This window comes from Pleurodeles waltl, chromosome 6 (assembly GCF_031143425.1).
Source record: "Pleurodeles waltl isolate 20211129_DDA chromosome 6, aPleWal1.hap1.20221129, whole genome shotgun sequence".
Taxonomy (NCBI): domain Eukaryota; kingdom Metazoa; phylum Chordata; class Amphibia; order Caudata; family Salamandridae; genus Pleurodeles; species Pleurodeles waltl.
Genome location: NC_090445.1, coordinates 617,682,979 through 617,699,478, shown reverse-complemented (window position 1 = coordinate 617,699,478; position 16,500 = coordinate 617,682,979). Strand labels below are relative to the sequence as shown.

The 16,500-nt window shown below is 42.7% G+C and overlaps 1 protein-coding gene across 5 annotated transcripts in view; it reads left to right on the top strand.

Annotated features, from left to right (window-relative positions):
* LOC138300066 (receptor-type tyrosine-protein phosphatase V-like) overlaps positions 1–16,500 on the top strand; it is a 573,371-nt gene that overhangs the window by 413,494 nt on the left and 143,377 nt on the right. For all 5 annotated transcript variants that reach the window (XM_069238934.1, XM_069238932.1, XM_069238933.1 and 2 more), the window contains 4 exons: positions 1,399–1,671; positions 3,543–3,815; positions 5,846–6,124; positions 15,246–15,380. In XM_069238934.1, coding sequence (XP_069095035.1) covers positions 1,399–1,671; positions 3,543–3,815; positions 5,846–6,124; positions 15,246–15,380 — 960 coding nt within the window. The remainder of the gene's footprint in view (positions 1–1,398; positions 1,672–3,542; positions 3,816–5,845; positions 6,125–15,245; positions 15,381–16,500) is intronic.

The following is a 16,500-nucleotide window of genomic DNA, read 5'->3' as shown; positions in this document are numbered from 1 at the left end:
GCAAGATAATAGATTTCGACAGAAGCCCCCCCCCCAACTCACACAGGTTCTCACACACACACTCACTTCTCCCCTCCCCCATCTAACTTGTGCAGCTGTACCCACTGCGACCAGTGGGCTATACTGCCTGCTACTTGGCCCAGAAGATAGTCGGCTGTGAGCGATCAAAGAACCGGGAGGCCTGTATCTCTAGGTAAAGGTTAAGACTCAGAGTGTAGAGCTGACAATGCCAGAATCTTAAGAGCCAATGTATTCCTACTCCTATTCCTGTGTAGGACAGGCATGAAAAGGTCACATTTGGAACTCCATGGACCGGTGGCCTTCCTCAGGTAGGTCATTTAGTGACCAGCCTGAAAGGTCCTGGAGAAACCTTACTCATCCAGATGTGGGACCAATCTGTTGTGTGAATAATTTCAGTGTCTCAGCCAGACAGCCCTTCTCAAATAACACTCTGCCAGCCAACCTGCACGAGTGCATTTTGAAGCCTTGCTGCAGGACAGGTTTCTCTCACTGTGCCAACTTTTCCTGCACCCAGAAGAACCACTGCAACCTAGGATCAGGGTTCTTTTTCAACAATAAAGAGCACCTCATCCCTCCCCTAGGATGAAGGGGAATCGTACAAATCCAAAATGGTGTAATGTCAGTACTGCCAAATCGATGTGTTCTACTAAAGTAGTCAACTTTGCCTTAGCGCCACCAACCAATGAGAGCACTCCTTCTAAATAAAGTCCTTTCGGTAAGGGAAAGTCTTGATGTGACTCCACATCAAGATTTAATTTAAATGGCTTATGTTCGTGGATGGCATGATGTCATGCCTATTAAACCAGGATCTGTCCGTGCTTCCCTGAAAGTTTGGAGACTGTTTGTGTTTTAATAATATTTTGATAGAGTCCAACCTGGCCTAGATGCATTCTGTGCTTACTACTGTAGATATCATCGACATTAATTAATGTCCCGAGAATTCTGCTTTCTACTGTAATCTACGTTTGAGGGTCTCTGTGGTAAATAGTGTTTTTCTTAGTTTTCGGAATAAGCTGATAGTTATTTGACTTGGGGCATTTAAAGCCCAAAAATAAGCATTTTTTTAGAGTTGGCTTTGTGCATTTTATTTTTTGTCCAAGCAAGTTGAAATAGGTCTTAACACTAGAGAGAGAGAGACACTCACTGCTATCTCTGTGAGAGGAACTTCTTCTTCTGCAATGTACTACTATCAGTGGTTGACATTGGAAGAACTAAGATCTTACCAGATTCCTGCACTTATCACTAGCCATCATGACCCATGAATTGTCTTGTGTTTTTGATGCATTTAGAGGTGTTTGATTGGTTCAGCAAATACAATTCAAAGACGCTACGCATTGTCTGAATTGATTTACATTTGTCTTTTTATTTTCTCTCTAGATCCTTTACTGCCACACAAAGTCAGTGCCACGAACATGGGCAGTTCGTATAGGATGCATGCATTCTGGGAGCATGCTACAGGCGAGAGAGATGGATATGTTGCAGTACTCCATGATGCACGTTCGGGCACAATTTCAAGAAAAGCAAATATTGGGAGAGATTCCAGAGATTTTGTCTTTTCCAAACTGACTCCTGGAAACAAGTATAACATTGAGATAGTGGCAAAGGCTGGACCCTACTATACATCGGCAGACAACATTACAGACTGGACTTGTGAGTCCTTGTATTATGTGCATGGGGCTTCCATACAGTGGAGTGGCTTTGGGTGATAATAGACGTGTGTTGGTCAAATATGAGTCTGTGCATCTAATACCTTGAGGCTTATGCTTGGTATGGCCGGGACAGGGTACTGCTTTGTATATCACACAGGAATGAGGATGGCCTCCCATGTAGCACTGGGCTTCCCACTCATTTCCACGGCCACAGGGAGTGTGTTCTGACCCATGGTACTCCATGAGTGAACTTTGAGTATGGAGTGGTCTACATCCTCTCCGGAAGAGGCTTGACATGTCTACCTCTTGCGCAAATTACCTCTGCACTGAGGGAGAAGAGCTTTATCTGTACTACTGAACAAGCCCCATTCATAAGGCTATGAGCGTAGTGGTTCGGGGGATAGCTGAATACAGCACTCACCGGGCTCACTGGAGAATACTAGAAGAAGAGGGCCTGATGAGAGGAATTCATGTTTTAATAACAGTCAGTGAGGATGTGTATTTTGATGAAGTGCATTTATCTTCCATTGTTTGTTCATGCAACTCTGTAGAGCCACTGCCATCATCTCTTCAGCTTAAAAGCAACACCTTGATAGTTGTACATCCTGTGAGAAGAGCAGCCATCCCATATCATGGTCCACCGGGTTGTTGTTTTACCAGTCTCAGAACTGAGACCATAAGGGCTCTTGCTATCCATTTCTGGCAGCGCATAAGTGAGAGCAGGCTTGGGCAATGAATGAGCATCGCCGTGATTGCTCATTAGATGTGTGCTCACGAACTAACTCGGACAGACACAGCAAAAGTAGCTGCCAAAGCCCCTGTGCCATTTCTGGGCAGTAAGTGTGCGACTCTGCCTGCCCCCTTTATCTCTCACACCATCTGAACGTTGTGACTCTGGGTCACTTAAAACGCATCGGACAGTAAACTCTAAACTCGCTCATCGGAGAATTTCTTGGCGATTTGGGGACACATTTGAATAATAGCACGTCGACGTTGTTAAGCTGATTTTGTGGTGGTAGTTAGCATGGTTAATAATCCTGCCTGATCAATTACCAGTGTTTTTTTTTAGTATGATTTTTAAGTGAAATGTTTTAATATTATATAATATTTTTTTGCATAATGAATACACCTTTTTCCAGACCAAAATTATTTGTCAACTCTGCTTACAAGTAAGCATTTGTTTTTGCATTCTCAAGTGATCTAGATGTACCTAATCTGATTGGTTAGCCCCACATCCCAGTACATGCCTGTCATGCATAGATCTTTTAGCATGAGACAAAGTGGTACTTGACCTGTTGTGACCTCTCCTGGGGCAAGAATAATGCAGCCCACCATCAGACCATATCTGACTTTCCATTCAGAATGTATTCGAACCAGTCTTACCAGAGTTACCCAGAGGTGCAAATTGACTGTGTGTTACTCTACCATGTGTGCATGCTAGACTTCACATACGTAATATGACCCTGAATTACCTCAAGCATGTGCTACAGACCTGCCTTAAGTAAACTGCAAGGCCTGTGGTGGGAACCTGCTTGACCTTTAAGAATGTGTGTTACAGAACGCTATGGCAGACATTCCCTATGTTGTATTTCCCTGTTATTAGAAAAGCCTATGCAAGACATTGAAGCAAAAAGTTGTATGTTATCACAATGCAAAGCTTTGAGTTTAGTTAGTAAAAGTATAGTTTTATGTGAATTTGAGAACATTGGGCGAATGCTAAGCAGCCGAACTTTGGTACCCCTGGTAGACATTCCCAGTGTGACCCTGCATGGGAACCTTTGCCAGTGCACAAGGTATGCTACGTTGATTCTCTCAGTAGGTATTTAGCGGATGCTGTTGTCACTCTGCCTCATGCCTTCTTTTGTCCTACAGACCCGCTGGCACCACAGAATGTATCTATTGTGATAGAAGAGAACAACACAGTGCTGGTGCTTTCGTGGAGCAGGTCCAGCGGGATACTGGATCACTACAATGCCCAGCTTTTGGATCTTTGGGATCAGCCATCTTCAAAGAACCAGACCCTGCACAAAGAAGAATCCCAGTATGCTTTCCAAGGCCTGGTCCCGGGAAGGAATTATTCAGTTTTTGTTAGTTCTGTGGTGGGCCCTTACCACAATTCCTCAAGGAGTTCATTGGTTGCGGTTGGTAAGTGCATGCTTTGCAACCGATAAATAAAATGAGCTGTGTGATGGCTGTTTTTTTGCTCAGCTGAACATGAATAGTTTGTTAAGTTTAAAACCATTCTATTTAATGTAAATATTTAGGGAGAGCATTTCAACACAAAAGGAGGGAGAGAAGGAAAGATAAAGTGGAGAGGGGGGAGATATTCTCCTTAAAGGTAGCAGGTATCCATTTCTTTAGAATAATTGAGTGTTCCTTTCCCTTTGCTTCAACTGCACAGACAGTGACATATGTGGTGCCCAAGGCTCTGCCTTGAGACCAGCATTATTCATTGTTCATCTAAGGCTAATGCCCCCACTCATGTTATGTTAGCCAGATTTTTCATACATGCGGATGATACACAGATATTTCTGCTTACTTGAATCATCTGATCCGAACTCAGCCGACTACCTAGTGTTGTCTTTTTGCCATTTCCTGCTGGATGCAGCAAACTCCTTTCAAGCTTACATAGCCAGTGAGAAAAATTAGAGTTACCTATTAATGAAGACTTGTCTCTTGCCACCCACATGGAGGCAGTCACTACATCCTGTCACTGTAAACTGAATTGGCAATCCTATATTTGCGGCCCAATGTGTAGCATTGTGGTGTGGCTAGAGTCACTGTATAACATAGGCTCCACAACTGAAAAAGTATATGTTGTACATTGGTAGATGGTAGATTGGTACATGTTACCTCGCCTGCAGCATCTTCAAAACATTGTGATGCCCATTGTCGCGACCATTAAAAACACGCATTTTGCATTTAAACATTTTGTTCTTGGCACATAACAAGTCAAAACACGCATTCTGCTGGTTGGGGCTCTCCCAATACCGTGAAATTGTCAATTGTGCAGACTAGCTGCAAAGTTTTGCCCAACCAGTACGTGGCAAAATTAGTTCACCTTAGGTTTGCACAGCAATTTGCATGGGGTTCACATGGGCTGTTGCTCCTTTAGCAAGTGGCAAAGTTGTTGAACTGCCTATCTTCGGATCGGTGACAATTGAATGGTGGGTCATCTAGATTTTTCTAAACAGTTGGAGACTTGACTGTTAGCAAACTACCCCTTAGGATCGCAAAGTAGTCAATCAATCTTCAGAGGATCATTGTTCTAAATGGTAAAGAAGCCCTTTTTAATTGCTCAATTAAAGTCAAATAATAGTATAAGAAGAAAATGATTGTGTCTCCACGGGGGTGAAACGTTAATAAAATAGGGATGTTTGAGGCTTTTTTGAGGTGTGAAAAGCCAGTGGAACTCTATTGAGATGTATAAAGACAGTGTTATGGAAATGGACGAGACTCCATGAAAGTGCCTAGTCCTAATGATTCTTCATTGTTGCGCATGATATCTGTCAAGTGTGAATTAAATTAGACTTGTCTATTTGGTTGAGGTTACACATCAGAAAGGAAAAAAAAGCACCATTTTAAGTCCTTAAACCAATTATATGGGCAATAATTCATGTGATTTTGCTTTATTTTTAAATTATTTCTGAGTGTAAGATGTAGAAAATGGTAACCATGCGGCATTACAGTCTCCTGTGAGTCATTGCAGCATATCTCCATATAAGCATATCTCCATATATAAAGGTTTTGCCAGAGTCATGGCCAGTGAATGTAGTGGTTTCAAATGCTGAGAACCTCACAAGAGCCCGTGTTTGGTGCAACATTTATCACACCCGAAGATGTGTGATTCCAAAGAAGTCAGAATTCATCAGGTGCAATAAATAGCATTTATTACAAGCTTTTCCCCCAAGAATGGGGCACAACAAATGTATGTTAGTGATTGGTGCACCAAAATACATGTGAACTTGTAATTACCAGCCATTTTGTATTGTAAAATAAATAACAGCAGGTTTGACCTGCTCAAATTTAACATGATATGCAGTAATTACTAAGTGTGATAAATGTCTAATTTTTAACTCTGATCCCTGCGCAAACGAGGGTGTGCACAGGAATTGGGACCATAGTATGTGTTTTCTGGTTTTGGAACCTTGTTTAACATACATTACATTTTTCAGAGCCAAACCCTGTAAAGTCACCAATCTGCTGGTCCAATGAAACGGGGCTGTACCTGAACTGGACTCAGCCACAGGAAGATACAGACTCCTGCTGGCTGGAGGTCGAGAAGATATCTGAAGGGGTCCATCTACCGGTGTTGAGTATGATGACCATAAAGAGGGAGGCAAGACTGCCGAACTTGGCACCAAACACTTCCTACCACATTGGACTAACTCTTCTCGGAAGCAATGGCATGAGAAGTCGGACTGTGACCCTTCTGTGCAACACTTCTCCAGAAGGTATGAGCAGAGCCTATTGACAAGTTTCCAATCGGATATTTGGCTGATAGCACAGGTTGCTTTCATTTAGACACAATAGGATAGGATGGTGGATGAAGCTCAGACACCACTCATTAGTGTATAACTGTTTCTTTCCTTGATGTAGCTAAACATTTCTATTCTAAACTTTACCTCTTAAACCAGCAAGCATGAATATAGCTTACCACAATTTTGATCATAATTTCATCAATCTTGCTTCTCGCATAATTGTGACTTATTCTCTTTTTCTTGTTCTTCACCTCTTTCCCTTCATACAATTATATCTTATTGTACAAATGTAAATCATATGAATTCAACATCATCTCTCATTGTCTTTGTCTTCCTCTTTTCCTGCCACCAGCAATATCTCTCCCCAGACAGTACACATTTATGTCCCCTGGCCAACTTCTGTCTTTTGAATCTCATAAAATCCCTCTACTGTCATCAATTAAGTCTCATTTCTATCAAAGGATAGATGTAAATGTTCTTACCGAGAAACTATGGTCCATAGAAGTGTCCCATATGCCATCATCATCATGCAAGAACCCATCATCACACTCTTCATATTTCTCTCTGCCTTTTCCACTGCAGGGCCATTACTTATGCTCTTCTTAACCATCATTAGTAGAAACTGTGTCCATTCCAAATGATTCTCTGTCCATTACCAATTAAATGGCCACAAATCCATATTTGCAAGGGTTTTGCTGGTCTGCCTGTCACGCCTAAAAGAACAAAGCGGAGCAAGTTAGTTTTGTTCTTTCCTACCTTTCCAAACAACTACAAACCTCCACACGTGTATGACCTAAAAGTATTCACCTTCCATCTTCCCAATCTCATCACCTCTTTCCTCGTCACAACAATTCTCATGGCTTCCGTGGCCATCCCAATCCATAGGGAGTGAGTGTCATGGCTCTCAAAATGCAACTCGTATATCAAGAAGCACTTTCTCAGAGACAATAGCACATGCCCTTTCACCCTGCTCCCATCTTCATGTGTGAACAAACTAGTCATCAACTCATTAAACAGCTTAAAGCTGACCTAGGGCATAACGCCACTCCATCTAAACATAGCTACACTACTGTCCCCAACCATCTGCCTTGCTCTTGCCTATCCAAAATATACCTATTTCACTTTTTCATAAATGAAAGCCTCTCCACTCAAATTACCTACTATCTCTGCAACCCAAAGCACCCCAAATAACATGGTCACAAACAAAGCCATACACAAATCTCTCTCCCATCCTGAATAACAAGTGCTTTCCGAGCAACCTTCCAAACTTTTCAGCAACGTCACTTTCCTGCTGGAGTAGAGGAAGCTATACATTATCCAATCAATCATAACACATGGGGATTCCATGTCACCCTTTTGCATACCTTTTCCTGAGTTGATATTCACTCTGTAACCCTGGGTACAAGTTCACTTCGTACAGTTGTTAAGTGTTTGAAGTTGAGGGGGATACAGAGGTCTCCAAAATCGTCTCTTTGTTATTTACAATGGGTATTTTGGCCCTCAAGTGTACCTCTCTTGTCTCCAGCTCAAACCACATAACCTTCCACTCTAGGAACAAGATAACACATCAGCTACTTGTTGGACATACCTGGCACGTAGCATGCACAAAACAGTATTACAATACTGAGAGCAAAGCATTTACAAACCGTATCTTGCAGCAAACTATTCAACCACCAGTCTTTTGCTGAAATATATTTACAGTGTGCACCATTGTTGCTTTATTGAAGCAAAAATCACTTTCGAGTTGCTCAAAGCATTGTTCCATATTGTTACAGCCAACAAAATGGGCAAGAATTCCAAAAAAGCAACATTCTGAAATCTTGCTATTTAATAGTTAGGAGATCTCTCTTGGCAGCATTCCCCTTACCAATGCACAATGAAACCCAATGACCCATCTGCATATGGGCATACTTCACATTGCCAGTGCCTTACTTACAAGTATGTGTCCCAAAGTTCCAAATTATTTCAAAGACTATTGCTTGAACACACTCTTTCATGAGGCAGATTTGCTCTGCATGTGAAGTTATGGCCAGATGTCTGTAAATTACTCTGCAGGCTATTATTACTTTGCATTCAAAACTATGTGCAATTGCTGCACTTTTCGCAGCTCGCACATTCACAAATCTGTTCATGCCATGCACAAGCTCTCTTAACGCCTCCAATTTGTTCGGAAATAATCACCATCACTGGCCCTTCTGTCTTTTCACCTACCAACGGGAGCCCCAAGTCTTCAACCATCAACAGGAAATAGTTGAAATACTCCTACTTAGTCTGCCCATCGCCAAATCCCACACAGAAGAAATAACATCCTGACCTCCATCTCACCGCCCAGGCAAGGAAAACGCTGAACTTCTCAAATGCAGTGCAGGAAATCGCACACCCCATTGATAGGCTAATGTCTACCACAATATTGCTGGCATTTTTAATCTTCTTTTGATGAAAGCCATTAGGTTGTACCAGCAATACACGAGATGTTTATATGTAATCGGATTTCGCCATCTCAACGCCTCTGCCACAACCTTTAACCATCTTTGTTCACACAGCAGTACACCACAGTGCAGGTCTCTTGATTGATGAAATTAATCAACGAAGCCCCTTCTGGCCTAATGAACTATGGGTGAGTCTCTATTTGAACTCTGTTTTCTTCTGTACGATACTCAATAGCAATGTTATCAGGTCATCCAAAAGTAAGTAGTTGACACACCATACAACCCTCTCTTAATTCTTTGAGTAGCTTGTCCCATATCATTGACTTATGCTTAGTATCTGTGAACTTTCAACTCATCTATTTTAATGAGGCATTTTGCATGATTTCCTATATCTGGACTAATGTATCAGCGGTCTGTCTCCGTCAGGTGTTCAGCACAGTGCTTAATTTGTAAATACAAAGGTGCCGGTGCCCAAAGCCCTCATCTTAAACATGCGGCTGCTGCAATTAAATGTGCAAACGTGGAATACTGAGGCAGGGTAATCCTCAAGCCATCTCGGACCTCGTCAAATCCATTTAAAGCCACTCCCTGCCCCTTCAGCTCACCCCTGCAGCTTTCTACTTTTATCATTGTGACGCTTTTTCGTTTTTCCCTTCCTCCGTCTTTCACAAATGTGTCTTTTGCTCGCAGAAAATGCTTGAGGCAGAAGACTAGGCGCCGGCCCTCAAAAATAAGTGCCGGTGCTCAGCACCGGAAACAACAAGCACAAATTAAGCACTGGTTCAGCACATCTAGTTTACCCGGTGTATGGGTTTTTTAATAGAACCTTTCACTGGATCTTTCCTGGCTCGTTTGCTCCATCTGTCACCAGGCCTTTTCCTTTTAGCTGAACTACTGTACAGTAGCCCTAAGCGTTTTCCACGCACACTTGGAGCACTTGCGGTAGAACTTGCACAGTAACGTTTTGCACAATCCCTTATCAAGTACCCACCATATGCCTTTGTTAGGTCTACTAACCTTTGCAAATGACCCCACCCTTCCATGGTTGTTACCTTATAAAGTGAGGCTCGAACAGTGATGAGGAATGCTACCCATAAGTTTAATATGCTACTAAAGGCCTACTTTGAGCTTTCAAGTTCAACTATAAGCATCTAATTTGTGTCACATAATGCTTCTGTCTTCACCTTTCCGTTCCTGAAACTCTTCATTATATTTTAAACCAGCAGTATCCCCAGAAATTACATGCTCCTGACCAGTAACATCCAGCTACTTAAACAAAGACACACTGCAGTCTGATATCAGTAGCACACTTGCAGAGATATAGAAAAAGTAGGCGCCTAGTTCTCAACAATCTGTGCAACTTTAGCCCTTGCACCAGCCCCCTCTGTTCTCTTTTTAACACCTCCATAGTTTGTGTGCGCCCCATACTCTTACCCCCTGCTACCACTGCATTGCAGTACTAGGCACCACTTTGTTAACCACTGTAGCTATAGCCAGTTTATTTGATGCTATTGTATCTGCTGTCGTGTATTGACTTTGCCATCCCTGTGCATATCTGAAGGCTGTCCTAGAAAAGCGGCTTTCTCTCCTTTATCCCTGCCAACCCTAGTCAAATCTGCTGCATCTTCATCAACAGCTGCACGTTCTTAAATTCTCTTCATCAATACTCTTCCTTCACGCTTTAAGACACATGATCTCACATTATTATTCTGTCCCAAATGCTGAAATCTCGTACGCTTGCCTAATCCCTCTTCCTCACAAACTCTCAATCTCTCATCCCCTGAAAGACTGTCGTGCATGCCTTTTGCACTGATGAAATTCATTGATGCCTCTGACATTTTTGTCCCTTTCTCTCCAAAACATTGTCCTCTCTCTATCCCTTCTAGCATTCATTCCAGCACACGGTCTCTCACTGTCCTTGGGCGTCTTCAAGCTTGTACCATCGGGGGTACACCCTGCTGCTTCATCCTGTTGGGCTCTCCACTGCTGCTCCAATCCCAGTTCCTTGCTGTACTCCTTGCTCTCCATGCATGTGCTGTTGACCTCTGGAAACACTTCGTATCCTCTTTTCCAGTTTCACTCTAATAGGGCTTTCATTCTATTCTTGAAAAACAGTAACAACCCTTCTCCGGACCTCACCCTACCCATGCATTGTGCCCTGCGGAAAGCTCCATTCTCCCTTTCTGATCTTCATGCACACATACTCTCCCTTCGGCTAGCTCTGATGGTGACATTTTGCAGACAAAACCATGCAAGAAGTATGGAAGAGGATCTGTGAGCACAAATCAAGTCACGTGTAAAACACTGGCCCCTTGTCCAGCGCTTTGTACAACATAGAAGAAAAGCTACAATAGCAATCTTAATGTAGCCAAGCAAAGCCCAAGAGGTGCAAGTGCCTAAAAAGTATTTCTAGGAAGCCACACTAATCCTGAAGTTTAACACTGCTCTCAGGGGGCTAACTGAAGCTTCGGAATTACCAGTATATTGATTAAAGGCTTTAGCATCTTCGACATACCTGTAAGGTTTCCATCTAGGTTGCGTGGATTTCCTCCTAGCCTGTCCAAATCCATCATTTACGATCATTTCAGTCCATCCAGTCTGTAGAAGGACAAAACATCTTTTTCTGGCATAGGTCACTTTTCCTTCAGTTAAATCATTTTAGAGTAATATCTATGCAACCTAGTTAGATTGAGTCATATAAATACAAACAAGTCTTGTCCCTCGGAATACAGGACAATATGCGTTTTTAAGTCACAATTATAAACAAAAAGAAACTATCCCCATAACGATCTGAGGGAATTACACTTGGGAGGACCCGGCAAGCCACTTGCCAAATACAGCAACAGTGCATTATTGCTTGATGCACACATAAGTACATAATCGACTGGCTAGGCGAGGATGTTGATATCGCCAGCGTCATCGTTCAGACATGGTACTGCTGGGCAGGGACGAACGCTTCACTAGCCTCCCCAAATGCACTAAGGAAGCACTAGTGGCCACTCCAGAGGGAAAGGAAGAGGCCAGCGATGACTGGGGTTCAAAATAGACTTTACACCAACTTTGGGATTCTAGACAGCACACATTGCGTTACCAGCCCAGGATACCTGACATGTATTTGCAAAACCTCTTAAGCCAAGTGACTGGCCATCTGTTGAAACCGATAATGGAGATATCAGACAAATGACAGTTTCAATCCACCGATGCCCAGCTCTGTTTTGATTCTTTCACAGATGATTGGTAGACAAAGATTGAAGCAGTCCAGACCCGAAACTCCTCTGCTAATAAATTGTAGGTAGGAGCTCTCCCCTAATCCACTTTCCCTACCACTCCACTAATAAGCAATCTGCCTTAAATAGATTATCTTGGCCTGTTAAAGGAATACCCCGAACATGGACTCCAACGTGGGGAACTACCACCAAGTATAAGGTACACAACACCTAACATGATGAGGTTAACACTGCCACCTTGCTTTGTAACAGCCATTAATACCCACTAGATCCATACATTTCACTTATACCACCGGATCCTAGTCCTGAGGAGACTTCTAAGTTCCATTAAAGTGGAGCGATCATCACAAAGATGAACTAACCCTCCCCTTCCCCATAAAAAACACAGACAGCACTCTAAAGACTTTTGCAGAAGATCTAAGCCTAGTGCTCTAGGTGCATCAATTAAACCTTCTATGGGCAAAAAAATAGGACCCCCGAAGACTTTATACAGTGATCCTACCGCCCATTAAAATCAAATGACTTGTGTCATAATTTTTCTTGTTTTCCTTTCTCAACTTCATACACATTTCTTGAGCACTTTCACTCTAGGACAAGTTTAAAAATTCTAAACTGATTTAATAATTTATTATTTGGTGTTGTAATACATACAATTGATTTTGTAGGCGTTTCTATATACTTTGTTCAAACAAATTAATTTGTGTGTTTTAGTTTTATATAGTACAATCCGTTATAGATTTATACTTTGATCGGTTGGGTGCACTTAAGTTAAAGGCAGGTGGGGTATTGTTTTTATTCTGAGTCAGGGCTGCATCACTTTCTAAAGTGGCAAACTCTTCAATAACTAGTAGTTCTCCTGTGTTTCCCCAAAAATCGTTGCTGCTTTCACCAGGTCTCCTGGATGCTGATGCTGGTCTTTGAACCTGGCCATATCTTGCACTCTAGCTGGCACACTCCTGACTGTTGGATTCTAAAGAACAATTCCATTTCCCATCAGAGACCTTAGTTCTCCCCTGAGGCCCCCGCATAGATGGTCTTCCTCCCTCAGCCACTTACTCGTCTCTGGACATCCACTTGCATCCCTTCACTTCAGCTACCTTCCATCACTGACTCTGAACTATATATTTTCCACTCGGTGACTTTTTTGTCTGATCTTCATTGCCCCACCGTTTCTCTCAGCATTATGCGGTGCGGATGGACTTCCACTGTCACTGTTACCGTTTGTACCTTGAGCCTCTTACCTCCAGTATCTCCTCTTCTGCTACCCACTCTCACTTCTGTGGTCGAGGTCGTAGAGCTTTGCAGCTCTTCAATTTCAGTTTCTCCTCAGCTGTTTCTCACGTCAACAATATCTAGGCGTCTCTGCTCTGGTCACCGTGTTCACCCAGGCAGTTCGCTCCAAGACCACACCCTCTGCTGATCTCCTCCCAGAAGGACCCCGCTTCTTCCCTCCAAGTTGCTGTCCTGTTTTCAAATCCTGCTGGCAGCAGTCCTCATTTAGCCTCAGTGACCTCTACTGCCTATCGCCGCCTTGTCGCATCTGGCAAACCACGTTGTTTTGTGTGCAGCGGTCACTTGACATATTGCACCCTCGCTGCCTGTAAAATGAGCATACATTCTTTCCCTCTTGAAAGGTATGGCCCACTTCATCAAATCTTCCCACCCATTCATATTCTCCCAAAGTCCCGAGATCCCTTTGAGGCAACCTCCTTATCTCAGAAAATCCCTTGTAAACATCAATATAGATTCCTGCCTGTACGATCTACTTTGCAGTTCTGAACCATGTTTTCTCTCAGACAGGTAGATAGGTTGTGTCAAACACGGCACAGGTATAGTTCAGTTTTGCCGGTGCTCCTCGCAGGGACCAGGAGGCTCTATGCTGCCCACATTTCTCCAATACTATGTTAGATGCCAGGGAAAAAGCTTCTGTATGTAATGCTACTCACATAATCATGTTTCCATCTCACTAACAATTGTTACAGTTATTAGTCATTGTGACTAAACACAGTTACGTTTTATGACATATGCTGTATGTCACGTTGGATCTCAAAGTTTGACATGTGCTAATGGCAATCCTCTTCATGTTGGCAAATGTATGTTTGTCTGTTAGGTGAACGTGTGATGAAGCACGTACATGTGGAAGCAAATAAGGAAACCTGGCCAACCACTGTTTGTTGTGTTGTTTAGTCTCCTTAAAGCGCTTCCCACCAGATGACTTTTGGAGACTGCCTATTGTATTTAGTTTTAAATGTGCGTGCTCCTGCGGGGCTTGTTATTCTCCACGCTCGCTGTGGGGGAGCACTGTGGTTCCACGGAGGCTGATGCACCAGCTTTGCAAGGTTTCAAGGCATGCCCTCGAGATGTTGTATAAACAATCTGTTTTACACGGTTTTTAAATTATATGTAGTTGTCCAGGACAATTATATGCAACCTCACAAATACTGAGGGATGACTGGATAACACACTAGTCGTAGCGTTCTGAAATCTTCAGAACCAAAAACAGCAAGGTTTGCATCCATATCTGTAATTCAGATCAGCTGCTAGATCTCAGTCTCTTTCCACTGACCTTGTCATCTTTTCTCTGTCCATCTTCTCTCCTCCCAGACTCACAAAATATACAGTGTGCGACCCAACTGCTGCAGTCAGCATAGGAGCTGTAAACCTAATTAAAACCATAAACCATGAGACCTGCAGAGTGAATTATAAGCACCAGCTAATTGCAATTCTGTTTTGCACGCCTACCTCTTACACCTCTTCCTCCACTGTGAGGAACTGTGCCCCAAGACAAGATAAGAGCACCTCTCTGGTCACTCACCTACAACACCCACATCCTTCCCACCTATGATTACAACACACAACATGCTGTGGTGCCCCCACAACACGATATGTCGATAGAGTCCAAAACAATATATTTCCTTTGTGGCCCAGAGTATTGCTAAGCTTCTTGCATCCCAATACACACTTTTATGTATGATGATGGGTCCCTGTCTCGGAGGCTTCCAGAACCAAATTATCTTCTGGTTTGCCAATGATACTGATCCGTGTCTCTAATTTTATTTTCGGTTTCGAACTACAGTCGGAAAATTGCCTTGATGCTCTTATCTGTATGGTGGCTGCACCCTGGGTCAAACGACCAGGTGTACAACAGTGACCTGGGCCACCGACTCTCTCCCACCTGCTTGGCACACTGACAGTTGACCACAGTTCCTTTTCTTGTAAATTGTGAGTGACTTTAAGTCTGGGCCTTGGTCCTCTCTAATTTATTATGGTAAACACCGGAGCATGTACATTTCCACAATAAGCACAGGAAATGAGCAACAGGTAAAACAGACTGGACAGCGTCATTATGCGATTCTGACCTCACGTGTGACCCTCTCACTCCTGCCCTGCTAAACGCTATGTTTATATCTTTCACTGTTGGTTTGTTTCCTCTCCCAGTCCTGCCCCCGCCGCCCAGTGACAGCGCCCCTCTGTTCGATACGGAAAGTGGAGTGATTATTTCGTCTGACATGTTCAGCGAGGAGAATGGAAGAATAGAATACTTTGGAGTAATTGTCACTTCCAACACATCGCGTAAGTGCCAGAACTTTTTGTGAAGGGGGAAAAGGGCTCTGGGATTGATAGACCTATTGGTTGCTGGTCAGGTTGTCCTATAATACGCAAGAGTTAAACGGTGAGGTCCATGATTCCACAATGAATTTACTCTGTTGTTTCCTGCTAGACGTTCATGTCGAGACGCCTTTGATCCAGGGGATTACATGGTTGCTTGTGGTGTACAGGAACAAGTAGGGGAAGGCAATTGACCACATTTCCAAAGAAATTATGAAATTGTAGAACTAGAAAGTGTCAAAGTATCCGAAGAACTAATGCAACAATGTCCGCCTTAAAGAAATGAACGCATATTATTACAAGGGTCAGTTTCAAGCTAAAAATAGACTACACTGCTACCTTGAAGCCCACCAGAAGAGGAGACCCAATTGTCTTTTGAAGCTGTATTTCCAATCCCTATGCACAGCGAGTGTTACAAGCCAGAATTCGCATATTGTCCTTTTGCATAATTTGGCAAATTTCAGAAAATAAAAAAAAATATATATGTGAAAAGCAAATCTGGGATTTATCACTACATTTTTCTACAGAATGCATAATCAAATCCATTTTGGACACAAGTACTCGTTTTAGTCTAAATATCTATATATATATATATATATATATACATATATATATACTAGTGCTGTGAACAACAGCAACTCGTGCTCTGTTCATTCATTTTGTTCGAGTGCTCCTGCAAATAGGATTTTACCCAAACTGACTTGAATTTATGTTAGGTGGTGCAGTAGTGTAATGTCAGGTATTCTGGGTAACCAATGTAAAGCGAAATGCCCGAAATTACATCAGATTGCCCTGGCCTGGTAACACTTTAACATTCACTGAGTTAGAAACTGTCTTGCATTAACCCATAACTTGAATGGGAGTCAGGCGAATAAATTATAGGCAATCTTTAAATATTACCTTATTTCAACATTAGGGAAGTCTTGAATTCTAAAACTTCACGTCTACTTACAGATCGTGCTTTGGAACTGCAATGTTCATAGCATGCGTGGTTGTAGATACACAACCACTGCATACTGCTGCCAGCTAGTGTTGGGCATGGACGTTGCAAGTTGCTTTTCTTTTTTCGAGTCACAAGGTCTCG